This window comes from Aaosphaeria arxii (genome assembly GCF_010015735.1).
Source record: "Aaosphaeria arxii CBS 175.79 unplaced genomic scaffold BU24scaffold_13, whole genome shotgun sequence".
Taxonomy (NCBI): domain Eukaryota; kingdom Fungi; phylum Ascomycota; class Dothideomycetes; order Pleosporales; genus Aaosphaeria; species Aaosphaeria arxii.
This window is the reverse complement of record NW_022983486.1, coordinates 1,141,748-1,168,846: the sequence shown is the minus strand read 5'-3', so window position 1 is coordinate 1,168,846 and position 27,099 is coordinate 1,141,748. Positions and strand designations below refer to the sequence as shown.

General features: G+C 50.1%; 11 protein-coding genes across 11 annotated transcripts; 4 read left to right on the top strand and 7 right to left on the bottom strand.

Annotated features, from left to right (window-relative positions):
- Positions 1-1,576: 1,576 nt before the first annotated feature.
- Positions 1,577-3,419, bottom strand: BU24DRAFT_455686 (uncharacterized protein). Its single transcript, XM_033531386.1, has 3 exons — positions 3,291-3,419; positions 1,950-3,240; positions 1,577-1,894 (listed from the first exon to the last, which is right to left on the bottom strand). Exons 2-3 carry the CDS (start codon positions 3,195-3,197, stop codon positions 1,757-1,759), a joined length of 1,386 nt encoding a protein of 461 aa, XP_033378116.1. The 5' UTR covers positions 3,198-3,240; positions 3,291-3,419; the 3' UTR covers positions 1,577-1,756.
- A 725-nt stretch (positions 3,420-4,144) lies between these two features.
- On the bottom strand, positions 4,145-4,384 carry BU24DRAFT_428650 (uncharacterized protein). Its single transcript, XM_033529532.1, has one exon. It carries the CDS (start codon positions 4,348-4,350, stop codon positions 4,165-4,167), a length of 186 nt encoding a protein of 61 aa, XP_033378115.1. The 5' UTR covers positions 4,351-4,384; the 3' UTR covers positions 4,145-4,164.
- Positions 4,385-5,571: 1,187 nt separating this feature from the next.
- Positions 5,572-7,573, bottom strand: BU24DRAFT_428648 (uncharacterized protein). The gene is made up of 5 exons (XM_033529531.1): positions 7,025-7,573; positions 6,742-6,865; positions 6,395-6,681; positions 6,281-6,344; positions 5,572-6,226 (listed from the first exon to the last, which is right to left on the bottom strand). The coding sequence occupies exons 1-5, from the start codon at positions 7,273-7,275 to the stop codon at positions 5,819-5,821; spliced, it is 1,134 nt and encodes a 377-aa protein (XP_033378114.1). The 5' UTR covers positions 7,276-7,573; the 3' UTR covers positions 5,572-5,818.
- Positions 7,574-8,007: 434 nt separating this feature from the next.
- Positions 8,008-9,534, bottom strand: BU24DRAFT_81870 (uncharacterized protein). The gene is made up of 3 exons (XM_033534674.1): positions 9,238-9,534; positions 8,823-9,179; positions 8,008-8,760 (listed from the first exon to the last, which is right to left on the bottom strand). The coding sequence occupies exons 1-3, from the start codon at positions 9,439-9,441 to the stop codon at positions 8,176-8,178; spliced, it is 1,146 nt and encodes a 381-aa protein (XP_033378113.1). The 5' UTR covers positions 9,442-9,534; the 3' UTR covers positions 8,008-8,175.
- Positions 9,535-9,995: 461 nt separating this feature from the next.
- On the top strand, positions 9,996-11,699 carry BU24DRAFT_428645 (uncharacterized protein). Its single transcript, XM_033529530.1, has one exon. The coding sequence runs from the start codon at positions 10,323-10,325 to the stop codon at positions 11,448-11,450; it is 1,128 nt and encodes a 375-aa protein (XP_033378112.1). The 5' UTR covers positions 9,996-10,322; the 3' UTR covers positions 11,451-11,699.
- Positions 11,433-12,079, bottom strand: BU24DRAFT_428644 (mitochondrial zinc maintenance protein 1, mitochondrial). Its single transcript, XM_033529529.1, has 3 exons — positions 11,946-12,079; positions 11,708-11,887; positions 11,433-11,638 (listed from the first exon to the last, which is right to left on the bottom strand). The coding sequence occupies exons 1-3, from the start codon at positions 12,010-12,012 to the stop codon at positions 11,538-11,540; spliced, it is 348 nt and encodes a 115-aa protein (XP_033378111.1). The 5' UTR covers positions 12,013-12,079; the 3' UTR covers positions 11,433-11,537.
- Positions 12,080-12,411: 332 nt separating this feature from the next.
- BU24DRAFT_357739 (uncharacterized protein) lies at positions 12,412-13,667 on the top strand (the record flags this gene model as incomplete). Its single annotated transcript, XM_033523966.1, has 3 exons — positions 12,412-12,435; positions 12,491-12,723; positions 12,785-13,667. The coding sequence occupies 3 exons, from the start codon at positions 12,412-12,414 to the stop codon at positions 13,665-13,667; spliced, it is 1,140 nt and encodes a 379-aa protein (XP_033378110.1).
- Positions 13,668-16,981: 3,314 nt separating this feature from the next.
- BU24DRAFT_428641 (uncharacterized protein) lies at positions 16,982-18,474 on the top strand. Its single transcript, XM_033529528.1, has one exon. The coding sequence runs from the start codon at positions 17,422-17,424 to the stop codon at positions 18,352-18,354; it is 933 nt and encodes a 310-aa protein (XP_033378109.1). The 5' UTR covers positions 16,982-17,421; the 3' UTR covers positions 18,355-18,474.
- BU24DRAFT_428639 (60S ribosomal protein L13) lies at positions 18,441-19,607 on the bottom strand. The gene is made up of 4 exons (XM_033529527.1): positions 19,512-19,607; positions 19,422-19,447; positions 19,205-19,351; positions 18,441-19,145 (listed from the first exon to the last, which is right to left on the bottom strand). The coding sequence occupies exons 1-4, from the start codon at positions 19,567-19,569 to the stop codon at positions 18,729-18,731; spliced, it is 648 nt and encodes a 215-aa protein (XP_033378108.1). The 5' UTR covers positions 19,570-19,607; the 3' UTR covers positions 18,441-18,728.
- Positions 19,608-19,922: 315 nt separating this feature from the next.
- Positions 19,923-22,198, bottom strand: BU24DRAFT_428638 (uncharacterized protein). Its single transcript, XM_033529526.1, has one exon. It carries the CDS (start codon positions 21,753-21,755, stop codon positions 20,193-20,195), a length of 1,563 nt encoding a protein of 520 aa, XP_033378107.1. The 5' UTR covers positions 21,756-22,198; the 3' UTR covers positions 19,923-20,192.
- Positions 22,199-22,752: 554 nt separating this feature from the next.
- Positions 22,753-26,388, top strand: BU24DRAFT_81698 (uncharacterized protein). Its single transcript, XM_033534673.1, has 2 exons — positions 22,753-24,816; positions 24,867-26,388. Exons 1-2 carry the CDS (start codon positions 22,918-22,920, stop codon positions 26,313-26,315), a joined length of 3,348 nt encoding a protein of 1,115 aa, XP_033378106.1. The 5' UTR covers positions 22,753-22,917; the 3' UTR covers positions 26,316-26,388.
- Positions 26,389-27,099: the final 711 nt, after the last annotated feature.

The window sequence follows — 27,099 nt, the reverse complement described above, 5'->3', positions numbered from 1 at the left end:
AGGATGATTTCTCATCAGAGCACAAGGAACTTCCATAGGATCGGAAAGGCAAAAATTGAACCTGTACCCCATGGGGCCCAGCTGTGCGCATGTATCTGTGCAAGCATGTCATTGTAGTTAGAGAACTTCGGGATCCCCACCCCCACAACGAATTTCCGAACAGCAAAGTCTGTGCAGAAAGGCTTGGAACTCCGGTGGATCCTGGTCCTCTCACTCATGGGGAGTTGTTGACGATGGTAATATTCATGACTTTAGACCAATGCCTACGAGCTTCGCTCCAATAGTGTATCTGACAGAGGGATCTAGCTTGCTGGCCACCTGATCAGCCTTGGAACAAATTCATATCCCCTGCCTAATTTCGATTCTCGGCCTATAAGTTGTGAAAGTGTGTGATTCAGGCACTAATTTCAACATGAAGTAATCCTTAACATCTATAAGATTATTATCAACACCAACTACAAGCCAGGTCCGAACCTTTTTGTGGGATTAATTTGAAGGAAAATGAATTTAAGAAACTCTTCATAACACCAATGGCAGAAATGCCCGAAACAATTTAAGCGACGAGATCATCTAAAACTACATGCCCTGCGACATGACACTGTGAAGCCATTCATCTGTTTTACTTGTGGGGAATCATTCTATCGAATGTATGCTCTGGTATTCGTTGAACGGAGTATTAAAAGGTCTGTGTTAACGCCCTAGCAAACACCTGATGGATTCGAGAGCAAGGCACCAGAAGAGGCACGAATTAATCTTCCTAGATGGTATACTGAGATTCAGAAGTAAAGGAGATTGACAACGTAGAGCGTGTTGTGCTTGTGCACGAGCACGTGCTGGGTGCGACCGACAAGTGCCTTGCACGTACTGCCAGGCGCATGATTTAGATTATATAACTCCTAATGGCACCGCCTTGTCAAAGAGTGATATCGAACGGTGCTATACTTGGGAACTGTCCACGGCAAGATGTTTGAAGTGGTAGCACCGAACTCTAGGAGATTTTGTCAGTAGAGCGGTGGTGTCCGTTGCCGACGATGTCCTTCGATTAAAGCAGTGCGAAAGCAACGTGGGTCAAATGAAATGATAAGGTCAATCCGCATACAATTCAAGAATCGACATGACCGAGTTTGAGAGGACGCAATTCTACAAAGATTTAGATGTTGTTTGCACCATTCCATTCCAAACCTTCGAAAAGGGTCGCTCTACCACATCTCAAACGAACGACTAATCTAAGTGGACAAACAACAATTGCGGGGGTACAGAGACTTCGTTTACTACTTGGTCGGGAGAAGCATACCCAACACGGAATTCCACGTGGATGAAAGAACTTGCTCGGCTGAGCAACGCAAAATTAGACCTTTTACGTCCGGCGGACAATACTGCGACTAAGCAACGAGATGGTGCCATAGATATCCATATGCAGCATATAGCTTGCTACCTCGAAGGGATGTTTGAGAAGGGCGAACATTGCGGCTTCGTTGGCACTCAATTTGATACTCCTACATCAGCTCAGATTCAATGATTGTACAGCAAGAATACCGTTATTTCCTCTGATACAGTACAAGTCACTCATAGCTATACAAAAGGAAACAACTTTTTATTACGGCATTTAATACAACATCTTGTAGCCTTTTATATTTGAAGCTACATAAGTAAACCAGATTTACGCAATAGTGGTTTAATTTATACATTTTCTTTAACAATGCTGTCAATCAAAGTAAGTAGTACATACTGTGTTAACTTGTAATAGTCCCTTGTCCTATATAATCGCCCTAGGAAATGTGTGACACGCTGATACAGTATGCCAGAGCAGTTTAATCCCAAGTAGCTGAAGTTGCTCCATTTGGCAACTAAGTATAGGTGCAGGATCCGAAGATGTAGCAGGAGAGATGTGTATCTAGATAGAGTTAGTATATAGTTATCAAACCTAGGAGACAGCCGTAGGAACATACATCTGATTTGCTGTGAGCAACGCTTTCCATCCGCTCGGCACGTTCTTCTCCAAGTCCAGAATGAGATTGGTTTGTACCCGTACTGTCACCATCGTCCCAGTTATCCCTCATGAGTACAACCGTTCGTAGCTCTGTAGCGTCTCCTCCCTCACGCTTTGCAATGATCAGTTCCAAGATCCCGCTTGCTACACTGATGGAGGTAACTCTGACCCACATCTCCCTGAGCTTTTCTGACAAGATAGTATATGTGCGTAGAGTCTCCACTGTCAGGTCCGGCCAGTCTAGTTCAAGCATTGTGATCGATGACTTTTGGAGGAATGCAGCCAGAGATCCGAGGGTCTCCGAATTGGGAGTATATGTGAGAGAGGTTGAGAATTTGCGTAGGGTTGCATGATGCTGGAGTGATGTGAAGACTTCGGGCGTGAAGAACATAGCTGGTGACGGGATATGCAGTGGTCGTTCTGTAACTGCAAATGATGACAATTGCAGGGTGGCGCTGATAATTTCGCTAGTGACGGATTGCCGCTTCAACGGAACATGACCGAAGTATGGTGAGTCTGATGGAGTAGGAAATTGCGGCTGAGAGACTATCGTCAAGCTGGTAAGATGTCGGAGACCAGCTAGAACAGATAGAGTGGCGGTATCCGAAGTTCTGGAAAATCCGTCGAATGAGAAAGAACGAAGATCAGATAGAGAAGAGAGGAAATCAAGACTCTGTTGGTAGATACATCCCTCCAAATTTAACTCTTGCAGGTCCTTCCACACGCTTCCTAATGCCTTTAGAAATCTGTCGATGAACTCACGATAGAAGTAGGAAGGTCTCCGAGGAAGACCTCGTACTGTCAATGATCTTAGTTTGTGTAACTTTCGCATACTTTCGCACAGTTTGTCGATCTCTTTTTCATGTAGCTCCCATGTGGCGAGATGGGGAGGGGAATCATTTCGGGTGTGAGAAACCGGACGATCCAGGATCGGTTTTAGATCAACCTCATGTAATTCGATTACAATGGTGGTAACGTAATGGAGATATTCTGGTGGTGTATGTCGGATCCACTCATGCAACGCATTTTGACCGCGGAAGATCAGTGATCGTTGATAAATGAACTTGTGAGCCACTGAATGTATCTCTTTGCATGCGAGCAGAAGTCCCGTTCCAGAGGTTGGTTCAAAAAGAACATCCTTGTAGATTTGCTCTCGGAGTTCGAGCGGAAGAGCGAACAATGGTGAATCGGCACTTGTATTGACCATCTGAGGTTGGCTGGATTGTGGGAATGTGAACAATTATTTGCACCTACGAGCTAATGAGAATTTAGATTTTCACCATGACAGAAGGCGAATCACCTGAGTACTATCCGGCCTCAATTATATGTTGTATGCAGGAATGCTGGACGTGGGTTGAGGGTAATTAGTGGTGGGCGAGAAGTTGCATCGATTGAAATTGAAAAGACCAGGCCTGTGATGCTAATCTACTTATAAGCAATGGTACTGGGATTGATGACCATGAAGAACCCAAAGGGGCGATCGATAAGCAATCCAATAGAACCGAGAAAACCATAGTGACTCCCAGCAGAATGAGCGAGTGCTGTGAACATTCACGTATGATTGATCAATGCTTTGGTCTTGTAAAGACGTATCATACGATACTACTTCGTTCATGCCCAACATACTGTGATACTGGTGTGATCGGCATTTCTTTTTTGAACCAGCTTTAATTACCCCCAAAAGGATTCCATTTATCAACCTTGTCATTATTCTGAAAAGACGGCTAACCGTACATGCTTAAAAGGGGTTCGGGGTCCCTTCGTCATAGGCGTGGAGAAGCAATGAAATGGCGTTGACAGGGTCTACACGATTCTGGAAGTTCAGCCATAAAGAGAGTAGGGAAAGTCCAAATCGAGAAAGCAGATTGCGGAGATGGTATATCGGTTCTCGGTAAAACTTGTACCAATTCCACGCGAGCGCCACCCCAGAGTGTTTCAGTACGGAGTAATCTGAGAGGATTCTCGAAGCGGTCAATAAACCATCAAGGCGTGGCATGTTTTGTCCACATGGCAGATGTCGAACAGCAACGCCCGAGCACCGCCGAAGCACAACGTACAGGCAGATCCATGCTCAGGAAGAACGCCGATCCAATGAGAACTTGAACCTGGACTATATGACTTTGTAAGGCTAAAGGTAGTACAATGGATATCCCACCCACGCAGAATAGCGTGAGTTAGAAGAGCTGAGCGGAAGGTAGTGAAATCCATCGCAGTGCAGTGCAGAAGGCGATGACACCAAAGCTGATCGTACGATTATCGATCCATGGCTGTGGACGACATGTGCCACAGTGAACTTTGAACGTGATGTTCTGTGGAAGCAGGGTCTGAATTGCTTTTTCTGCGGCGGTAGAGGAAGGCATCCTCCGGCCCCGTCCGATTGGAATTCGGTCCATTCCGTAGAATGAGTCGCTTGTGGGAAGGGGCTTGAAGATGTTCCAGTGGGAAAAATAAAGGAGTTTCACAAATCTATATCAGAGTTTGTATTTTCAGCGCCGATCTTGCGGGCATGTTCTGAGCGCATCTGTATCCTAGACCATTTCCTGATCTGCTAGTCCTCATATTTAGTCGATGTCAGATGCAAGATCCACGAATCGAAGTGATTCGCGATCGTTAAGTACCATCTAGGTAATGCTCACTCTCCTACCCCGTAAATTTGTGGCGGAGGCATTTAAGCAAGGATCAGCTGGCTGAGAGAAGCCATAGAGCACAGCGTGCCCAGTGATAGTAGTCAGTGGGTATTGCTATCAAATATGGATGGTCAAATCCAGATTAGTGCGTCTGCTCAAATTCACACCACAAGCCTTACTGGTGCGAAAGAACGGAGGCTGAAGAGCGCCCGATGCGTATGACAATGCTAAAGTCCAAATGGGCATCTCTAGATCGAGTAGAGACAGTAGCCAGGTTAACGATGGAAAGTTATCGGAATATGTGCTTGTCGTTTAACATTCGTCTTGAGAAGTCGATCTGCCTTAGGCTGATTAATATTTAAGATGTTGCAAGGACCATGCTTGGGATGTACAGCATTATGTATGCTTGGTCCAGTAACCATAGTTCTCTACATTCCAGCAAGATGAGACCTTAATCTCGTGGCAGACCATGCGAAAGCTCTACAGGGTTGGACTTGTGAAGGACACTGGTGAGCTGACCGCGCGGCTGTTCTTTGGGCATGCCGCCATGGGGAGAAGAAGCTTATTCGGTGGCTTGTAGTGTCCCAGGGAACATTTCGCGTAACGTTCGCAAAGCGAAGAGGGATCTAGACGTTCTTCGATTGTGGCGGCGAGCCTTGCAGGTCGAGTGGATGTGGGTAAGCGAGGTTGAACGCCCATCGTATGTTCTCCAGGCTGGAACAAGGTAACAAGCCGCGTGACAACCACGTGGAATATTGTGTGAACCTTGCTACGGCATTCTCATAGACCTCCTTTCTTAAAAGCGTAATTGGACGAGGCATTGGTTTCACAAATCGGTTTCATTGTGTCCAGCTCTTACATGCCAGCCACAGATAACGAGTCCCTCATGGGCGCATACCTGGCGTTTTGCGCCACGATGTCAGCTTCAGGAATTGTGAAAAGGGACGGATAGAATCGAAATTGGAAGAAAATATGATTATTGATCCGCTCTGCTCTAATGAATTTAATGAAACGGCAAGGGGATAGAGAAGCATTAGAAGTACATGAACATGCTCCCGCTGACAAATTGGGCATCAGCTTTTGTTACATGGCCGACCACTGGATCGACGGCTGGAGTAGCCCTAGAATCAAGCTGATCGAGTATAAGTAGGTTTAGAGGCCACTTCCTGAAATCCAATCCTCAAGCCATTGCGCCACCGCGTCATACTCGCAACAGCTTAGCAGCATATTGAGTTATCAACTCCTCAGTTGGGAAGGCCATCTCTTCTAGCTTCTGTGCGTATGGTGTTGGGACTTCCGCACCCGTCACACGGGCTGGAGGAGCCTCCAAGTAGTCAAAGGCGTATTCGCAAGTCAGAGCCATGATCTCGGAACCGACGCCAAATGAAGGGAAGCCAGACTCAACAGCCAACAAATGACCAGTCTTCTTAACCGATTTTACTATGGCCTCAACATCAAGGGGCTTGATGGATCGGAGGTTGATGACCTCAGCTTCGACGCCGTATCGCTTCTTCAAGTTCTCGGCAGCAACGAGAGACTGGCCGACGCAACGGGAGAGAGTGACCATAGTGAGGTCCTTGCCGGGGCGCTCGATCTTGGCCTTTCCGAACTGCGATTATTATTAGCAACAATTACAGCTACACAAATGTGGTGAATATCGTACAGGGATGACGAAGTCGTCCTTTTGAGCGGCTTCGCTCATAGGGAACGAAAGTCCGTAAAGGAGCCTATGCTGGAGTTAGCAACGCACCATGGCAGACATATCAGGAATCCTCACTCGTTCTCTAGCACGACTACTGGGTTGGGGTCACGGATGGCAGCCTTCATCAGACCCTTGGCATCCTCAGCGCTGTAGGGTGCGACCACCTTCAAACCCGGAATGCTACCATACCAAGCGGTATAATCCTGTGAGTGCTGGGCAGCGACACCGGCGGCGAAACCGTTCGGTCCACGGAAGGTGATGTTACAGGGCTGAATGCCACCAGACATGTAGTGGGTCTTTGCTGCGGAGTTGATGATCTGGTCAATGGCCTGCATAGCGAAGTTGAAGGTCATGAATTCGCACTATGGTTGTTAGATACAGCGTGGCCGATACTTTGTGATTCGGGGGGTGTGTGTGCTTACAATGGGAGCGAGTCCAGCAAGAGCAGCACCGACAGTAAGACCAGCGAAACCAGATTCAGTGATAGGGCTGTCAATGACCCTCTTCTCACCGAAACGGTCCAGGAGGCCCTTTGTGACTTTGTATCTGGATATACAATTAGCGATCATCCTCTTGTAGGCACCACCCCTTCGAATTTTCGAGTCCCTAGTATGCAAAACAGTCCAATTGCGTCCAGCACAACCGAAATGTCCACATATATCCAGAGTTGTCGACAATTGAGGTTAATTCCCGGGCTCAACGTACGCTCCGTTGTATTGGGCAACCTCTTCTCCCAATACGAAGACCTTCTCGTTCTGTTCCATCTCCTCAGCCATTGCCTCGTTCAGCGCCTCACGCACTGTCATCTCTTTGCTGCCACTGGAAGATGCATAGCCACGGGTCCTTGCAATTGATGGAATGGCAGCTGTTGCGCGGAAGGCAGGTCGGAAGGTAGGCGCTGGCCTTGATGCGGACACCAGGCGAGCAGCTGGTCGGAAGAGCCTGGAGGAAACCATTGCTCTAGAGATCTAAGGAATGTGGAGGGATTTGAGAAGATGGAAACTCCTGGGCGGACGCTGGACCGGGTTGAAGATGATTGTGATGGGGGTAAGATTTCTCGCAAAGATCCGAGCTCAACATTATTGTCGGAGCTCGGGGGATCCACCCAGCTGTCTTAAGTCTTGGCTATCCACCACCTCAACTCACCCATCATCTCCGTGTTGAGCCGTTACTTTTCTCTCTCGCGTTGGGCGTGAATCCCGATCCGATAGTTACCTCTTATGGGGATGATAACAGATAGTTAATTGCCCATCTCTCACGTTCTCACGTAACCGCAAAGGGCAGCCTTTCGCTCTTCCTCTTTTCGGATCCCAGTCACACTGGGCTCTTTCCATTCTAAGGCGGAGGGGACGGGGAGGAGAAGAAAAAAGAAAGGCTTCCTGATTCCTCCGAGATCCCCAAGTACGGAGTATAGGTACACCGTACTCGTACCTCTACTCCTATTCATCACGCGCTGTAAGCCAGCCATCTCATATTTCGAACGAAGAATTATTACAGTTGATATTGATCCGTACGCTGCTCTCTCTATATTACCCGCCAACGGGTTCCTTAATCCCTCATTCCGTCGTGCGTCTCCCGGCATACACGCAGTGCATGCCATCATCATCAGTCGGCCTTGATTTTTATCTTGCCTTTCCAAATTATTACATGTGTATAGGTATATAAGCGGTTGCATCCCACTCCCCGTACCTGCTGTTCATGCAAGTATGTCCAAGTACCAGGGAAAGCCATCTCAGACTTGACGCCCCCTTTTTTTTTCTAATCAAGAAGTTGGGTAAGGAGAAAAAAAAGAAGAAGTAGAAGTTGGAAAAATTAGAAGAGAAGCTGAACGAGCAGACCATACCCTTTGGTCCTCTCTAAGCATCGGCAGGTTTACGGCCAACCATCATGTACATGGGGGTGAAAAGCTTCTCCCGGCCACCTGCGACCAAGCAGTCGGCAGCGAGCGCAAGGCTGTCAGCCGTCTTTTGGGTACCCTTTGGTGCAAGACCAATGATCTCCAAAGCACCGACAAAACGATGGACGATTCCTCTACCAACCTTGGTCATGCGAAGGATCGTGGGGATGTCACCCAGGGTGGTGATGTACTTGAGCTGACCAGACAATGGCCAGTACCATGGTGAATAGTCTTCGTCCTCTCGGTCAGCCAAGTCTTCCGTGTGCTCCATAACAAATCCAGCAGTCTCCATTGCCTTCAAGGCAACTTCGACCTTCTCCATGTTGGAGATGCCGTCACCGATCTCGATGCCGAGACGGATCTCCCTGTGATGTGGGTTGTCGTTGTCGTATTCGTCGGTCATGAGCCACTCGTACACGCCGAAGACACCACCTGGCTTGAGAACACGGAATATCTCACTGTAGATACCCTCGAGGGACGGGGCATGGACAGTAGCTTCTATGGCGTAAACCGCATCGAACGAGTTGTCGGGGAAGGACATTTGCTGTAGCATGTGTCAGCCATTGTTCCTGGCCCAGGTCAACCGATATAATCAATATTACATACCATGAAATCGCCCTTGGTGAATTTGAGCTTGTGTGAGAGACCTTCCTTTGCGGCATATGCCGTAGCGCGCTCGATCTGGTAGTCGTTGTTGTTCAATCCGATAACGTTGGCTCCTGAGAACTTGACGATCTCTCGTGCTGGTCCTCCAACACCGCAGCCAACGTCAAGCACGCGCATGCCGTCCTTGAGGCCCATCTTGGCAGCGAGGTAGTGCTCATGGCGGGCAATAGCCTGGTGGAAGGGTTCACCATAGGCGAATCGGCAGAAGTGGAAGCTTTGTCCCCAGCCGTACTCGTACAAATCAGTGGCGAGGTTGTAGTAATGCCTGGTAAGGGTGGCGTATTCGTCTCGTCGAGCCTGACACATTCCCAAGTCAGCATTGGTTGGTAGAGTTTGGAAGTTCCTTCGTGCATACCTTTCGAGTCTCCTCAGTCTCATCCTCAGCTGCCTTGTTGTCCCAGTGCTTGAAATACTCGTCTACGGCAGCTTGCTGAGCTGCCTTGTCCTTCTGGAACATGGCAGTCATTCCACCCTTGGCCTGGGAGGATTTGCCATGCATGGCCTTGTTGAAAGCTGCATCACGGGCGTGATCCTCGTGTTCGAGAGCGGTGGGAGACATGATTTCAGGTTGAATTGTTTCCAATTGGAATGATATGATGAGGTGTCACAATTGAAAGAAAGGACGCAACGAAGTAGCGAAGTTGTCAATGTTCCAATTGGATGGAGAAGTGGTGGTAGTGGTAAGAGAGAGTGAAATTGAAGTCAAAGGAAAGGGAAATGTTGAAGCCCTTAAGTAAATAGCGGGATGGGGGAGAGGGAGAGAGTCTCTTTGGGAAATTTCCAGGAGGCGGTCACACTGACGGGCCGGCCAAGGGTCAAGCGTTCAAGGGTGGGACCCCCTTCCACTGCCACTGTCCAGATTCACACTGGGAGAGATACTTGTTACGGTACTAGCACGGTGTACCACCACAGTCACCACAGGGCCACTCACATAACAAATGTAACCACCTGGTACTTACCTCCTACTGGGCTCCAGGTACCGGACCCATACCCAGATGTTCCTGTCGTACCCCTGGATCCGTGATTGGTCGGTTGCCACACGGATCACAAATCGCCCCTTCCACCCGAGATATCAATTCTCCCAGTAGTCGTCGCATCCTCACATGCTCCGTCATCTTTTCCTACCGATTCCACAGGAAAGTTCCTCTCTATGCGCCTTTGAGAGAAAGTCGCCTGCTCATGCCCCACCGCATTCCTAACAAAGGCACCTAGCTACATACTACCTTAGGTATCCTATCGAGTGCTTGGAGCCTACGGAAAAAACATACGACACTTGCCGCTAATTGCGCGTCCTCCGCTTTCTCCATCACATTCAACGACCACAACATAGACGACACAGCCCGCCTCACAGGAACAAGGTTCTGCGCGCCGCTTGCGAGATTTCAAAAGCACTTGCATAATCCTTGGATCTAGCGCATCCACACCGCTCACGACCCAACAATGCCGCCCCAGATCAAGCAAGACCTGAACCGGTCGGGTTGGGAGACGACGGATTTCCCCTCAGTGTGCGAGAAATGCTTACCAGACAACCCCTACGTCCAGATGCTGAAGGAAGACCATGGCGCCGAGTGCAAAATTTGTACACGCCCGTTCACCATATTCCGATGGAAGGCTGACCGCACCTCTCGCCAAAAGAAGACAAACATCTGTCTGACCTGTGCTCGTCTTAAGAACTGCTGCCAACACTGCATGCTGGATCTATCATTTGGTCTGCCCATCGTAGTCCGTGACGCAGCCCTGAAGATGGTTGCTCCCGGCCCACAGAGCAGCATCAACAGGGAATACTACGCACAGGAACATGAGAAGGAGATTGAGGAGGGGAGAGGGGCGCTCGAAGAGTACAACAAAACCGACGAGAAAGCACGAGAGCTCTTGAAGCGACTGGCACAGAGTGAGCCGTACTACAAAAAGCAGCGAAGGCTAGAGGCCGAAGGAACGGGCAGTGCGCACAAGGCGTTGCCAGCTCCTGGAGCTGCGGGTAGTTCCAGTGCAGGCGGACATGTGCCTGGGCCTATCCGAACACGCGATAGCAAAGCAGCTGTAGGTGGACGAGGTGGTTTCAAGTCGAACAGAGGCGGTCGTCTTCCTGGGGCTCAGCTTGCGCCGAGTCCCCAGGACTGGCTGCCTCCGACAGATCCAAACGTCTCATCCCTATTCGTAACCGGTGTTGAGGATGATCTACCTGAGCATGCTATTCGCACACACTTCGCGCAGTTCGGCCAACTACGATCAGTGGTGTGCTCACACCGCGCTCATTGCGCATACATCAATTATATCAAGAGGAACGACGCAGAGGCTGCGGCAGAAGCCCTGCAGGGGAAAACCGTAATCAAGGGCTGTCCGTTGCGTGTAACGTGGGGCAGACCCAAACAGCTGGACAGCATGGATCAAAACCAAAGAATGATGTATGCGAAGGAAGGAAGAACCACTGCAGCGCCTCGGAGGACCAATGCGACTCTGGCGGCCATCGAGGCGCCTCCAGAAGACAGCTTGGACACCATCTCGGCAATTGCACCACCTCCCGGTGCTGATGACGAGGTTCAATATGCAAGTTTGGCTGGGAATTAAAGTCTCTTGAGAGCTACGGAATCTATTCACATCTGGCGTTTGGAGGTATTCATGGGTATCATGGTTCATTTCTGGGGCGGTCAAAAGTCAAGTTGAACAGCATTTGGTTCCTGCTAGTGTATTCTTTCCACTTCCGTTCTTGATATCCTCGTTGTTCCCACGCTCGGTCTCGTCATGTATATTAAGCTCTAGACGAAGGAGTCAATGATTAGCATATTGCATGGAGATGGGAACATATCTGCGCTCCGCCCACATACTGTAATTGCCCTTATCGTCGACCACTTGACCCTGAACCACGTTCGCCCTCAGGAATTTGGCCACGTCCTCGGCATGTGTTATTTGCTTGGTAAGCTCCTCGCTGCCGGTAGGAAGTCCGCGGTTCTTTTCGAATGTCTGCCGGGCCTGCCACCGCGCAGCAGCCAGAGTGTTGAAGTCCCCTGGATACATCGAATTAGCATTGGCTGGACTGGGGTTTGTCTAACGAGGAAGCCATACCCTGAAAAGCAACACGCGTGGATCGCAGAATATGCCTATAGGCTTGAAGTGCAATTTCCTTCGACATTGGGGAGAATCTATACTGTGTACTCCGGACTGGTGCTGTGAAAACAATGCCGTCGTGTCGTCGTGCAGATGGTGACAAGAAAGTTCGGAATGCTAAAGGGTGGAAGAGAGGTTTTGCCGAAGGTGCAGGGATCAGGGTTCCGGCGCCGATCCGGCAGCTGCAGGTGCTGCCACCTAGCTACGTACATAGTACACAATAACTACCTAGGCATCGTATGCAGCGTTAACACACGACTGACGTCGCTTGCACATCCATCTTTTGAAACAAATCGACACTAACGCATAATCGCTGGAATCGTCGACCTACGACAATACTCATGTCGCCATAGAGAGAACTTCTTTCTGTACCCACGAAGGGCGGAACGCGGAACCACTACGAATACCCGGTGGATTTGGAACCATGGTGACATTCTGGCCGTGGAAAGTGAGTGTCCCTAGCTCTTGCATTCGATATACCATTAACAAGAGGCGCACGGTAGTCGGCTGAAGACGCTGCCTCATTTGAGAAGACCCTATCTACCCTATCCGAGAAGATAACCAGGACCGCCACTCGAAACGATGCTTTGCGACAAAGATCGAGACGTGTACGTGTCATGTGGACTCTGTATGCGGGGTTCGCATACATCCTCGCGGCGCTCCTGTTGCTCCTGGTGACAGGTTGGAGAAGTTGGGGAGCTACAGAGGTTTCCATAATGTCTGGAGGGCCAGTCATGTCAGTGATATACATGTAATATTCTGTAAGAGGCTTGTCGACTGATCAGTACCGTCTGTAGTATTTACACTGTCCGAACTGCCTTCACGACCTACTACGACTACCGCATCTCGAAAACGGAGAGCTATCTTGAGAGCCTACAGAGCGAACGGGACGCGACAATCGAGAGACTGAAGGCCGCTACGAAATACAACTCTACCCAACAACTACTTGAGAAGTATGGGTCACCGCCCAAGTCGAAAGATGTAGCCTCTCCAAGCGATAAAAAGACATCCCAAGGCCCACAGCATCCACCTCTACCACAGGGCCCGCGAACAAATATGGCCCCGCCGCCGACTGCAAACATTCAACATCCCCCTGGTCAGCAACAGTTCATTCCCCAGAGGCCGGAATCTGCTGGATCATCGTCGCCAGGTCCTTCTCCAGTTCAGGCTCTACCGTCTCGAGAGCTACCAGGAGCGGATTTTGCACCCAATGCCTTCGGCGCTGATACAACCAAACAATACTCTTCATCTGCTGCTTCAACATTCATGCAGCCTCATTGGTACGACAGAATTCTCGATGCGTTGCTGGGAGAGGACGAAACACAACCCAAGAACCGTCTAGCTATGATCTGTAGCGAGTGTAGACTCGTCAACGGTCAAGCTCCACCAGGTACTCGGACTCTTGAGGATATCGGACGATGGCGTTGCGGAGGGTGTGGAGCATGGAATGGAAAAGAGAAGGTCAAGGTGGATGCTGTTGCCAACTTGGTACAGGATTGGGAGGCAGAGAGGCAAATTAGAGCAAAAGAATTAGGCCATAGCGCGGAAAGTGATGCTGCCTCGGACAGCAGAGAATATCTCGATGAAAGTTTAGGGGCAGGTGCGGCGAAAGACTCCTCCGACGAGGTCCAACCTCTCGCCAGAACGACAAGGAGCAAGAAATCCAAGGGGAAGAAATAGTCGTAAGCATATTTTCGGTGTTTTCCATCCATATCGTATGTACATTAGCATAACTTTGCCAGTTTCCTTAATACATGTCAAAATATCACCTAATCGTCGTATCTTCCACATGTCAGCTGCATTCACAAGTATATCAGCCGTGGTATGCAAATCATATTTATTCAAGTATCTGCATGCTATATCTACATGCCTTGTTAATGCCGATGCACGTTCAATTTGCCAGCACATTGGTCGAAAGGAATCGCATCGCTTTCTGGATAGGAGTTAATAATACGCCAATGTCTGGGTCATCATATTCGTCGCTCTCCAAAAGTTCGAAGACCAAGATCAGATCAAACAGCTCAGATCAAACAGCTCAGATCAAACAGCTCAGATCTCTACATCTTCCAGATCTGATAGCATTCCAAAGTATCCCGAATTCGATGGAAACGACGCAGAGACTCTATCCGCCTCAGTAGCACCATGCTTCTCTCGATCAAACCCGTCCACATCATCTCCGAAACCCTCCGATTGTGCGTGGGGGCCTGAGAGAGAAGGGTCACGGGGGACGATGGTTTCCGCGTTACTTAAATAGTCTTGTCCTGAGGTAGGCTCATAGTGCATGCCCTGGGCAGCATCTTTGTTCTCGCTTTGAACACTCTGCCCATTGGAAGTTTCTATCGCATCGCAAGTGCTTCCTGAGCTAACATGGTCACTCATGATACTAGTATTGTCGTGCTCATCGTCCGTCAATACAGCAGCGCCTCTACGAGCGCAAGCGACATCCTCGAAGTTGTACGGCCCGGCGTTGATGGAGACAATGTCTGTATTCTTATCCACAGCCTGCAAAGGGGCGATTGGAGTTGGTGCGAGAACATCTACAGTGCAGGAAGAAGATGTAACCGCTGGATTATCTGACTTCTGGATGTACGGGATTTCAATGTTCGCGGATCTAGGGGCAATTGGAGAGCATGTAAGGGTGGCCGCAGTGCGCGAGGTAGGTGCCAGGTAGGACGGTGTTACAGATTCCTTCGAAGTTACGACATCAGTGGCGAAGTCTTGATCCTTTTGAATGATGGAAGTCTTCGTTGAGATGGAATGGCTTGGGGAGTCTCCAGCCTTGTAGCTGTTCAGCACTTCCGTATACAGGTCGTCCAGCTTTACAGGAGATGACGCTCGACGTGCTGGATGTGGTGAGACATTGAACCCAGATTCAACTCCGTCTTCAGGCTCGTCAGTGCGTGAAATATCCTGCTGTGCGGAATCGGTCACGATGCTATGCAAGTCCTCGCTGTCAATGGTCCTGGAGTCAGTGATAATCTTCCCAGAGAAGACCTTAGGCGTCGTCTGAAGTTCGATGGGCCGCGGTGTTATAAGAGTTTGAGGCTCAAATTTTGCCGACAGTATGGTTTGGAGTACCTGATCTGTTGCTTCTGTTGTGTTTGAGCAAACAGACCTGACGATGGTGGAACCCACAGAAGATGAATTGCCTGGGGTCCTTTCACTGATGTCATTGGCCTTCTCTGCCTCTGCCTCTGCCTCTGCCTCCGCCTTCGCCTTCGCAAAGCCTGGTCGAAAAGGACCACTGGCATTTCGACGAGGAGCCATGCCACGAGCTCGATTCTCACGAGCCCATCTCTCCATTGGAAATCCACTCAAAGAGTCAGGAGAAGACATTTCCGATAGGAATGGCGTAAGAGACCCAGGTTCGCCATGTCGAACCAGTGTAACCTCGCCGCTCTCCAACAGCTCCTGTTTGATCTTCCTTCGTTGACGGTCCTGCTCGGCTTGTTTTGCACGCTCCTTGGCCTGGTCCATCAATGCCTTTTGTTCGTACCACTTTCGAGTCTTGGGCGGGAGATCTGATAGTCGTTTGCCAAGTGCGTTCATGGCGAAGCTGACGGTTTCAAGGGCTGTGCGATTTGAAGTCGATGCGAGGGCACCTCCCACGGAGAATCCAGCCTCTACAATGCCGGAATTTGCGATCGAAGAGAGATACTTGGAACTTGCTTTGCCCAACCTGTCGATGGCCTGCGCTGTGTCGTTGTATGCTTTCTCCCTAGTGAAGTAAGTATGCACTCGAGGCAACAGGAGTAATCGAGTGATTTGCTTACCATGTATTTGGGAAGTCCTGCGTAGGAAGCTCCTGGCGTTTGCCCTTGCTATTCTACGAATGAATTAGTATCTTATGAGCCACTTGGGTACGATATTCTGAAAGCTCAAGATCACGTACCAGTTCTTCGTGGTGGATGAATTCGTACTCATCACTGGACCAACCGTTGGACTCGCTAACATCATCCTGGTTCACCGTCTCGTCTTTCCGATTCACCTCGTCTTCGCGATCGGAGGAAATAGATGGAGGTTCCTTGCTCCTCGTACTATGACCGCCGAGGCTCGAGGTCGTCATTTTCCAACAGCACAATCAGGGGTTGAAGATATCAATTGTTGAGTACTCTGGAATAACTTTAACTCTGTCAAATGGTTATTGGGAAATGCGAAAGTTGTGGTTGATCCAAGGGGGTGAGCGTGGTTGTTGTCTGAATTGGCCGAATATTAGCAGGAAACATGGGGTTTAAGTGGACATGGAAAGTAAAGTCGTGCATGCACACCAAGGTGCAGTAGAATCACCGCACACGGAAAATTGTCAAGTGATTGAACTTTCAGACAAAACAATGAGGCCGTGCCTAGGCACAGGGTACGCCTCTGACATTGGCAGTAGAACTTGACCATAGTATGAGGTCAAATCAAAGCCTCTTGAGTTCACTTGGCCTCTAGGTCGTTCTAAACGGTAGCAAATAGATTCCTAGTCTATTGGTATGGCGGGACGAAAATACCCTTTTTCTGCGCTCTCTGCGGCTGAACAGTTCCTCTGTCCCCTCTCGCTTTTGTTATGGGCACCAGCATCGAATGAACGAAGTCGACCACTCACGACGTATCACAGTAGTGCGGTACAGTTGTTGTGCCTATCAATGTGGGTTGAACTTGGATTGAACATTGAGTCTATTCGAAAATGAATGACATGGATCTCTCTTACTTGTGTCTATAAAGACTCGATATCGTGTCTCGTATCTAGATTTTGAGATAGGTTTATATTGGCTTTCTGTTGTGGACCTGATACAGTGCTGAAGCCGTGGTATAAAGTGGTGTTGAAGTGGGCGTGAATGGTGGGGACGCTAGTGAGGTCTGATCATCTTGAGTGGCACGAGTAGTCGAGTCAACCATCATGATACTTAGGTAGTTGATATTCACCCTTCATCCTACAACAACGATATCTCTTCAGGCGTTACACGAATCAAATGCTCAATTTGTCTAAGAATCGTAAGTAAGACTATAATGTTATAGGTAATTGATCTTTTTCTTTTGCGTTTGGTTTTCTCCCCACCTTTACTCCATCACCGACCCGGGACTGGCATTTCTGTTCCTTTCCTCATCTGCCAAATTGTCTCTCCTTTCCCGTAACCACTCGAATTTCTTTTCTTTGTCACTCTCCACACATTATTCTTCGAGTACAACCTTCTTCTCCATCCAACTGAAGCCGATTTGTTGAGTCAACTGCTGACTGACGGCCACGCAACTCTAGTAAGCCCACGAAAACACTAGCAAATACATATTGCATGCCGGTTTGATCATCAACTTTATTCACCTACGGAGTAGTCACTACACCACTAACCGACGCCCACTCTCCTTAACTCTTACGGACTCCAGGCCCATCACCCCAAGCAAGACCACCACCATTATCAACCCCGGGCAAGTAACAGTGATAGACGCATCCAAAATGTCCACCAACTCGCCTACTCTACCAGCACCAGGACGAAACGCCAACATCTCAACGCGAGACTACATCATTTACCTAGGCAACTACCCGCTCCCCCCAGAAACACCCATCCCCTACTCTACCCACCTCCCACAACACAACCCACTGAACCTCCCATACGGTCCATCAGAACCAACCTCCACACTCGTCCTTACAAGTCCAAGTTCCACCTTTGTCGACCTGCGTATCCTGAAGCCCCTTCAGGATGGTGACCACCTCCTCCCAAATCAAGGCGGGCCCATGCACCGCGTAGAATGGGCGTTCGCCGGCACTAGCACATCAGCGACCATCCCCGGCCGCGAAGACGAGGAAATCCCTGTCACACACTCCACCTGGCGTCACGACATTGATACTCGTTTCCTCCTCCATGAAGCCATCCCAGTAGACGAGGGAGACATGTACGACCTCGGCTCCGGCCGCGCCCTCGAGTTCGGACACGCTTTCAACGAGCACCTGGGACATGAAGTCGCCTACGAGGAGATGTGGGCTGATCTCTCCATCGAACCCGTATTCCCGCACACGACTATGAAGGTATGCTGTGTGTTGAAATTAGACGACAAGGAGGGGAGGGCAAAGGGCGTTATCGTTAGGCTTGGGCAGTTTTGTCAGGGGTTGCTGAGGAAGGGTGAGGGATGGGTGATCGAGAGATGGGAATTTGAAGAGTCCGAGGGGGGAGGGGCTGTTGGAGGAAGTTGGAAGAGAACAGTTAGGGTCGGTGATATGTTCCTACCTTGTGCGGTTGCATTCAAGAGGGAAGGCGTGCAGGTGGGGACTACAGTTGAGGTCGATGGAGGGACGTGGGTCGTTGACGAGTATCTGGAGTGGACTGAGGATGGGAACGACGTCGATGGTGGTGATGACAATGGTGATGGGGAGAAGAACTCGGGCGTTTAATGCGCGATGTGTAACTAGTAGTTTACTTGCTCTCTTGTCTATCAACGCGATCCATCTGGATTTGGCTGAGGGACTGGACTGACAAATAAGATTGGAAAATCATTTTGCACACGGAACGCATTAAGTCACGTAACTGGGCAAATTCATGGTACAAAACTGTTCTCACATTTGACGTAATGTCATAATGGCGGCAAACGGTAGATTCATTGTGTGTAGTTGATGTCATTTCACAAACTGCTACTTGATAGCAGGACCTAACCAATACGCCGCCCATGCAGGGAATATCCTTTGCTGAATCATGACCACCGTTTTTTGAACCCACGATAGGGTATCCCGTTCCATCAAATCGTGACACCTTTTCGAAAAGACTACGTTTATTTCTTCTTAGCAGCCTCCTCGTCAGCCTTAGCAGCAGCACGCTTGTTGCGGGCACCGAGCTGGCGGGCCTCGGAGCGGACGTCACGGAGCTTCCTGAAAGCAGCCTCCTCGCCCTTGTAGTTGCCGATGGGGCCCTCCTCGAAGGTGATGTCGTTCTTGATGGCAAGGACGTCGGCGACGGACTTGGCGTTGTTCTCGCCCTTCTTGGCGGCCTTAACGTCCTCAGCAGAGGCGTCACCCTGCTTAGTCTTGCCGTTGCGGCGGGGGAAGAGAATGAGACGCTTCCTGAACTCCTGGAGGCGCTCGACGTTGGCCTTGAGGCTCTCCTCGGAGATGTTTTGGCGGCGAGGGTCGACGGAGATGCCGATGGTGGGCGCAAGCTTGCGGGGGATACCAGCCTCCTTCAACTCAGCCTGTAGATTGTCAATTGCACGTTCAGGTAGAGTGGCATATTTGCCCGGGGGTTACAAACAAGAGTGAAGCCACGGCCGGGGCGGACACGGCGGTTGTACTTGATGGTAGGGCAGCGAACGACGGGTCGGAGCCTGTCTACCGGGCGAGGAGCAACCTGAGCGGCTTTGGCGACACGGGCATTGCGTCTGCGCTGCTTGCGTCCGGGCTGAAGAGTTCGTTAATATCGATTGATCGAGGCGCCACTGCTCTCACGTCGTGAGAGGGGAATAACCTACTTGATCAAAGTGAACCCTGACACGGCCTGGGTGAATGTTAGGAAACTATTGCCAAAATGCGCAACGGGAGAAGAAGTCGGGAAGACATACGTTGCCAGTCCTTGTGGAAGTGATTCTTCTGAATCTGCTGGTTGTGCTTGATCGCCATTGCTGCGGTTTGTCGGGATGGCGGACGCTGGTGGTTAGTAACGCTGGAAAAAAAAGTTCGAAGATGAAGTTGCAGTTCATTTTTGCAATATTCGCTTCGTCTCCGCTAGTGGGCGGAGCGGAGTAATCTTTCTCCGATACACCCACTACTCGAACACCTGGTAGTAGATAGATTACTAATTTAACCAAGGCACGCCCGCTCTAGTTGTAGATACATGTTACCAAACGCACTGTTCCTATGACTAGATAGTATGACGAGGTATGAGTACCTAGGTAGGTAACTGGTACCGCAGGGAAGTCAAATACCACTGTAGTTCATTGACTTCGCCACGAGAAGAGACATGCACATAACAAGTACCATTAATTACCTATGTAACATAAAAATAAGCATTTGCTATCTACCCTTCCAGCATGATCGTTCAACATACAGCTACCGCGATATCAAGCATTATCCTAACCAAGACGACATGACATGCACATCAAACGGCAGAGACCCATCCCACTATAACCGTGCGGTGTCCACCTCGAGTCAAATACAAGCAAACGAACCTAAAGTACAAACTCCTGGTACCTTCCAATCCAATATCGTCAATTCATGAACACATCGCTCGGATCCAGAGATCCCTATTGTCGGAGCAAGCCCCCAATACCGAGACCTACTTCCGACTCCATTCTCCCCCTTTTGGTTGGGCTTGCATGGTGCATGGCTGTAGAAGGCAACCTCCGCTTCTCAGATTCACCAGGCCGACTCATTGTGCTACCTTTCTTAACGTGGCCAAAGAGTTTGCTCTGGACAAGCTGGGCTTGCGAGCTCGGGGCTGAGGCTCGTTTTTGAGAACCCGACCGCCGCAACATACTGGTAGCAGCTTGGCTGGCTTGTGATTCGGGGATCTCATCATCCTCTCTATCGGTGAAAGCTTCTTCCTCATCTACGCTTGATGCCGTGATGGTCGAATTACTGCTTTCACGACGAACGGGAGGGACTCGTTGATACTGTGCGGGTGGGGCAGACTGCGGTATGTTGATAGCGGAAAAGGTATTTGGGGTTCGTGGTACTCCGGTGTGACGGTGAGTGGTGTGGCGATTGGGTGTGTGAGGCAACGAGGACATGGAGTGCGTTCCTCTCGTGTGGCCCAGCCGCGACCTGTGTGCATGGGATCGTGTGGGGGTGGACGGGGCCGTCGTTGTCTTTTCATTGAGTATTTGATCCGCGCGCAAGAGGATATCAAAGTTACTCTGCCCCCTGTGTTCTACGGAAAGAGGCTGTGGCACTCTTTGGGCGCGTTGGCGAGGAGTGGCCTGCAAAGGTGTTCCGAACATGGAACGCGGCGACCCTTGCTCGTTGATCTGATCCTGAAATGGCAAAAATTGTGCCATATGGTCTCTGTTCTTGCGGATGCGGGTTTTCAGGCGGTCATTCTCCTCCATGAGGCTTGCTAACTCGCCCTCTCTGTGCTCAGTGAGACGTTTCTGCTGCTCAAGAGCATCTCGTAGCTCCTCGTTGTCTTGCTGCAAGATTTGACATTGGCGGTTCAATTCAGACATCATGATTGCGTTCGCCGAGTCGACAGGGGATTCCTGAACGGTCTGAGTAGGTGTTGGTATTGAATTGCGTCGTTTGACTTCGGCTTGTTTTAGAACGTCAATCTCTCGCTGCGCCATGGCTAGTTCAACGGCCATACGACTGGCAGCTTCTTGGCTCTCCATGACGGCCATGTTGTACTGTAATTTGTAATGCGCCGCAGATAGTCGTACATCGCGCAAAGCAGAAGTCAATTCATCCACCATGCATCGCAATTCGTCAGGCGATGCATTGGTAATCTGCTCGGGTGAGTAGAGGGCGGAGGCAGACTCCGTCAACACAGATGGCTGGTCGGGAAGTTTGGCGGTTGGAGGAGGAGAGGTGAGCTGCGGGTCCGGGGGACTAGGGGTCCTAAGAACAGCAGTCCGGATATTGGGAAGCTGGGAAGACGGTGGAGGCGTCATTGATGAGGTTGTAGGTGGTGCGGGAGAAGTGAATTTGGTCCGGTCTTCAGAGGAAGCCTTGGGCACATTTAAAGGCGCGGGGGATGCAGATCTCGAGACTGAATACATTTTTGGGGTATTCGGCCGCGAGACCTCCGTGGAAGGCATGAGCGAGTCCTGAGACAGCTGGGAGAGCTGGGAGAATGAGGTCTGAGAGTCCATTCTGCCTAGTTGGGTAGATTGTCCAAGGCGCGAACGACACGTCAGAGCGGTGGGCGAGGCGCGCAAACGAGCAGAACGATAGCGGTCCGTCTTTCAGTCCAGGGGTCTATGGAGACACTGAATACCAGTGGTGTTTACTGCACGTTCAAGAGGTCCGACGATGGGTTCGTCGTTGGTATGCAGGACAGTTTAAGACGCGAGAGAGCGATAGGCGATGGCGATGGCGGCGGCGGAGCGGTGGAGCGGGGATCGCGTCGGACGCGCGTGTTACAGGCAGGATTGCGCGCGCAATGCGACCAATGGCGCAGCGATTTCCAAGGTGGTGGTTGTAATTGGGGTAGCGATACAGATGTGTTGATATGTATATGAATATGGATTTGCGATGCGATGCGATGCGATGCGATGCGATAATATCGGGGGGGCGGGGGGTGGAGAGGTTAGTTAGTTCGAGGTAATAGCATAGCATAGGCACAGGCACACTCAGACAGTACCTAGACAGACAGTACACAGTATGAGAGAGTGGATCTTCCAAGTCTTGCGCCTTGCCTAATGCGGACGTAGATCACGAAACGAACGCTTGGTCCTCCTATCGTGGTTGTAAACAAACCCACTGGCTGGACAACCACCCGCACTTACACTGCATCTGTATGTATCATCATACAATCACTGACTAACTACCTAGGTAACTACAGTGTACATACGCCCAAGACCCAACGTCCATACATACCATACCCACGTTCACGGACCTGTTCCAGGACACACAGATGTTTTGGTGCACCTTGCATATCACAACCCTCAAGTTCCCTTTCTCCCCCCCATCGGGCCCATCCATCGCGAGAAATTACGGAGTACAAAATTAATCATCCTTTCCGAGTCGATCAATCAATCAACCCCTTTGCTGGCGTACACCTAGTCACCTACCTACCCTACCTACCTACCCATCTACCTACACAGTGACTGTGACTACTACCTTGGGCGTACTGGTGAGCCGTGGCCGGTGTCTGTCGTTGGGTATGGCCCTCCATTCTACTTGTCCAACTCCACCTGCATGAATAGCGATCTCTCCATATCTTCAACCAGCATCTAGTGTTGCCCTTTCCCTGGGACCCCTCCTCAGTGGCTCCAAAGACACACACACACACACACACAAAAACTTATCAATATGGACCCGCCGTCCTCACTTCCCGTGCGGACATCTGGAATCCCCCGACCAACCTCAAGGTTGCCTGTCCTGAACAGATCTTCCACTACCCAGTCGCAACTTCGCCAGCCCACTTCCACGGAGCAGCTTCGCAAGAAGCCTTCTCTGTCTTCCATTTCAAGACCGACTACCAGTCAAGCCCAACCACCGCTACAGCTACAGAAGAAACCATCTAGATCCTCCCTCGCTCGTCCTAATCCACCCGCTACCGTAACAACCAGTCGAGCGCCTTCATTCACGCCAGCCTCATCCACGTCCACCTACCGAGTATCTTCAACAGCGTCAACTTCCTCAAGACGAGTGTCATCAATTGCAACCTCCAAGCGACCGACCCTCGGCAATGTCCCGGCCCGATCAGCAAGCACAGCAAGCAGCTCCGGCTTCAGCAAGACTTTCGCTCGGCCCCCGTCACGTCAGACACAAGTGACTCCGAAGCCTCGAGAATTGGGAGGAAACGGATCTACAAATGATGACGATGTGTTGGGAGATCTGGATGGGTTTCGCTCTGCATCGAGGGCGTCTTCTCGGGCAGGGTTCCATGAACAGGAGAACGAGGTCTTCTTGGAGAGCGATGCAGAGCCAGCCTCTCCTGTTGCGAATGCCCCTTTGCAGAAGAAATCACGCCCGTCACTGTCGGAGCGCACAATCGAGAGCTTGTCCATGTTACCCCCCTCATCACCTGCTGCGAGCAAAGGGCGAAGAAGATCAAGTTTCTTCAATTCTGAAAATCCAATGGGGCCCCCGAGTCGACCTGCGTCTGCACTGGGGGGGAATAGGCGGCCAGGCACCAGCGACGGTACGCCCAGAGCCGTTCCAGCAACACCAAGGCAAACCGCTATAGGGGCATCAAGAGGCTCTATGACTGCTCCGGGCAAAAGAAGTGTCAGCGCAGCTGCGCCTTCCAACATGGCTACTCCTAGCAAGGTGCCCGCAGCGTCGAGAATCTCAACACAATTCAGAACCAAGACACTCGCTCCCACACAAAACTCGCTGAGCACCCCGAGGCCACGTCCGTTGTCGAACAGCAAGACTATGACTGCTCGCACTCCCAAAACCCGCCCGTCCCTAGGTGGAATATTCGGAGAGGCAGTCTCCCCCCCGGCATCACTAGCTCCTTCAACACCCTCCACTAGTAGGCAAAGTCTGTTGTCGGTCAAAACACCAGAAACGAGCCGTAGGTTGTCGAATTCGCCAGTTGCCCTCCGTGATGAGACCCTAAAAAGCAAGGTCGCACGAAAGAGCGAGGGAACAGCAGCAGTGGCAAAGCCTCCTGAGTCTTCTCGAAAAGCCCAGAGTTCGTCCAGTGCATTGCGTGAACAGATTGCCAAAGCCAAAGAAGAAGCACGACGAGCTCATGTTGCGAAGGAGTTCGGAAATGGGACACCGCCGCGCGAAGTGCCAGCTGTAACCGAAAATGACTATGGAATCGAGCCTGATCCTGCAGAAATCGCGGAGTTCGACTTTGGCCTGGACGACCCGTTCAATCAGCATTCAAAGGGCAGTAAGTCATTGCTTCGAAAGCGAATAGATGCTGCGCGGGTCGAGGGCCGCCTGAACATCGCTGCGTTAGGTCTGAACGAGATACCAGACGAAGTATTGGGCATGTACAAATACGACCCAAATGATAATAGCGTAGCTTGGGGAGAGGTGGTTGATGTCACCACCATCATTGCAGCCGACAACGCCCTAGAGTCACTACCACAAGACATGTTTCCGGATGTCGACTTCAATGCCTTAGATGATTCGGACGAAGCTAGCCCTCAATTTGGGGGTGTACAGTCACTAGATCTTCATGGCAATGTTCTGTTACAACTACCATCTGGTCTAGGCCGCCTGACCTACCTGTCAAAGCTTAATCTGGTAAGCATCATACGCATTCTTTACAAGAGAATAGCTGCTAACCATATTAGTCGAGGAACAAGCTGCCAAATGAAGCCATGGACGTCATTTCTCAAATCTCATCCCTGCGTGAGCTTAAGCTTGCCGACAATGAGATGGAGGGTCAGCTCTTGCCCAGCCTGGGAAATTTGAGGCTGCTCGAAACTTTGGAGTTGCAGGAAAATAAGCTAACAGCCCTACCTGAAGAGTTGCGTGAGCTTGAAAATCTTCGGAGCCTCAACGTCTCCCAAAATCGTTTGAAAAGCTTACCAGCAGACTTATTCACATCAGTCCCAATTGTAGAGCTTTTAGCTTCCAAAAATGCCTTCAGTGGACATTTCTTTAATGTGGAGTCTGTCCCACATTTGCAATCCCTTCGATTATCGAATAATGCCTTGACTTCGCTATGCGAATCCGGAACTGTTTTACTTCCCGCGCTGAAGCACTTGGACGTTTCGACCAATAGACTATCATCACTTCCTGACATGTCGTCATGGTCAGAGCTGACGACTTTGTTGATGAGCGAGAATAAAGTGACGGCCATACCCACAGGTTTCACATCTTTACAGCAGTTACGCAATGCCGATTTCACGGGCAATGATATCACCAAATTAGATGAGAAGATTGCGCTTATGAGCGGGTTGGAAAACCTGACACTATCGGCGAACCCTCTTCGCGAGAGAAAGTTCCTCACGATGAGTGCGGAGGATATCAAACGAGATCTTCTTTCTCGGATTGAGCCAAGCACAGATGATGCTGAGATCCTGAATGGTGCTCTCGAATCAGAAGCTGAGGATGCGAATGAGAACGACTGGCAATTGACCCCGTCAGGAACTCTAGATCTTTCAGCCAAATGCATGACAGAAATCGATGAAGAGGCAGTTCTAAGTTTTGCGGAGACGAATGCGATCCGTCAGCTTTATCTCCAGCAGAATCAATTGACGACAATGCCTAATGTCCTTTCTCAATTGACCCATCTCACTCTTCTAGACCTATCGAAGAACAATATTGTCGATCCATGTAGCTCACCTATTAGTTTACCGAAACTACGAGAACTGAGATTTGGTGGGAACAGACTGAAGTCTCTAGACGGCTTGCTAGAAATGGTAACCACACCGGCTCTTCAGAACCTTGATGTCTCCAACAATCAGATTGCCGGGCCTCTACCTACACTTCGCTCGACATTTCCTGAGTTGTTGGTGTTCATGGCCTCCGACAATGCGATCACCGATGTATCCGCGGAGTCACTGGAAGGGCTGAAGATCGTCAATCTGAGCAACAATTCGATGCCCCGCCTGGAGCCAAGGATTGGCCTACTTGCTGGTACACTCACCAGCTTGGACGTCGAAGGCAACACTTTCCGAGTTCCGAACTATGCTGTCCTCAAAAAGGGTACGGATGCTGTGCTGGCCTGGTTGAGGGACAAGGTTCCCTCTCCGACTGACGAGTTCTTTGGTGGCTCCGCTGAGACCAGTTTTTAAACTTGTTTTAATCGTCTTCGATTCTTTGTACACTTCTTTTTCTACCCTGCACCTCCAGAGCCGGCTACAACAGGATAGAATGCTGTTGATTTGTCGTGGGGAGTGCTTGTTCTAAGATATTGAGTATTAGACTTCAATGCGGTCTACTAATACTTGCCTGTGCATCTACTGCGGCAGTTGGGTACTGCCGAATTAATCATGACTATTCTAACTTTTGTCATTTCACCAATGACTTCAGGCTTACATACTATTGAGGATAACCATGTGCTTAAATAGCTCCCATCCACACTCCGTCCGTCGATCACAGTTGTCGATGGGTCTGTAGATTTATTCTGTGACTGCAAGCAAATGCATGCCAACCTTTTTCGAGTGTTTATCCTGTTGGGCACTATTGACGAAGAGTCCAGCCACAGATGCCACCTTCGTGAAAGATCACGACCGAGGCCACATATTGATTATCCAGCATCGTAATCCCAGCAGAGATTTTGAAACCAATCCTGAGGCACTTGGGTGTGCCATTTGTATCAATCGCTAAGCGTCTTGAATCTACGGAGTACACGATGTTGGGTCCACCACGTGTACGCAGTAGAAGTATGATAGTTGCCAGGATATCAAGTGGTACAATGTTACCAACGGGCTGCTGCACGACTGGTCGTGAGTTCCCAGTATCCTGGTTTCAGCCGCTCGGCACTCACCTTTTCTTGCTTTTTCGTGAGATACCACCGCCCTTGGCATAGTTATTCAGAGCCCCTTGTACGAGATAGATGTGACTATCTCAAGGATT

Bases quoted from the DNA above. Each gene is read 5' to 3' on its own strand.
- BU24DRAFT_455686 (XM_033531386.1), bottom strand. From the start codon at position 3,197: ATGGTCAATACAAGTGCCGATTCACCATTGTTCGCTCTTCCGCTCGAA. The intron at 1,895-1,949 runs GTATGTTCCTAC...AACTCTATCTAG, and splicing joins TTGCTCACAGCAAATCAGAT to ATACACATCTCTCCTGCTAC.
- BU24DRAFT_428650 (XM_033529532.1), bottom strand. From the start codon at position 4,350: ATGCCTTCCTCTACCGCCGCAGAAAAAGCAATTCAGACCCTGCTTCCA.
- BU24DRAFT_428648 (XM_033529531.1), bottom strand. From the start codon at position 7,275: ATGGTTTCCTCCAGGCTCTTCCGACCAGCTGCTCGCCTGGTGTCCGCA. The intron at 6,866-7,024 runs GTACGTTGAGCC...TTGTATATCCAG, and splicing joins GTTGCCCAATACAACGGAGC to ATACAAAGTCACAAAGGGCC. The intron at 6,682-6,741 runs GTAAGCACACAC...TAACAACCATAG, and splicing joins TTGCTGGACTCGCTCCCATT to TGCGAATTCATGACCTTCAA.
- BU24DRAFT_81870 (XM_033534674.1), bottom strand. From the start codon at position 9,441: ATGTCTCCCACCGCTCTCGAACACGAGGATCACGCCCGTGATGCAGCT. The intron at 9,180-9,237 runs GTATGCACGAAG...GGAATGTGTCAG, and splicing joins AGACTGAGGAGACTCGAAAG to GCTCGACGAGACGAATACGC. The intron at 8,761-8,822 runs GTATGTAATATT...CACATGCTACAG, and splicing joins TCACCAAGGGCGATTTCATG to CAAATGTCCTTCCCCGACAA.
- BU24DRAFT_428645 (XM_033529530.1), top strand. From the start codon at position 10,323: ATGCCGCCCCAGATCAAGCAAGACCTGAACCGGTCGGGTTGGGAGACG.
- BU24DRAFT_428644 (XM_033529529.1), bottom strand. From the start codon at position 12,012: ATGTCGAAGGAAATTGCACTTCAAGCCTATAGGCATATTCTGCGATCC. The intron at 11,888-11,945 runs GTATGGCTTCCT...CGATGTATCCAG, and splicing joins CACGCGTGTTGCTTTTCAGG to GGGACTTCAACACTCTGGCT. The intron at 11,639-11,707 runs GTATGTGGGCGG...TCCTTCGTCTAG, and splicing joins CGACGATAAGGGCAATTACA to AGCTTAATATACATGACGAG.
- BU24DRAFT_428641 (XM_033529528.1), top strand. From the start codon at position 17,422: ATGTCCACCAACTCGCCTACTCTACCAGCACCAGGACGAAACGCCAAC.
- BU24DRAFT_428639 (XM_033529527.1), bottom strand. From the start codon at position 19,569: ATGGCGATCAAGCACAACCAGCAGATTCAGAAGAATCACTTCCACAAG. The intron at 19,448-19,511 runs GTATGTCTTCCC...ACATTCACCCAG, and splicing joins CTTCCACAAGGACTGGCAAC to GCCGTGTCAGGGTTCACTTT. The intron at 19,146-19,204 runs GTTTGTAACCCC...GACAATCTACAG, and splicing joins CCGGCCGTGGCTTCACTCTT to GCTGAGTTGAAGGAGGCTGG.
- BU24DRAFT_428638 (XM_033529526.1), bottom strand. From the start codon at position 21,755: ATGGACTCTCAGACCTCATTCTCCCAGCTCTCCCAGCTGTCTCAGGAC.
- BU24DRAFT_81698 (XM_033534673.1), top strand. From the start codon at position 22,918: ATGGACCCGCCGTCCTCACTTCCCGTGCGGACATCTGGAATCCCCCGA. The intron at 24,817-24,866 runs GTAAGCATCATA...TAACCATATTAG, and splicing joins ACCTGTCAAAGCTTAATCTG to TCGAGGAACAAGCTGCCAAA.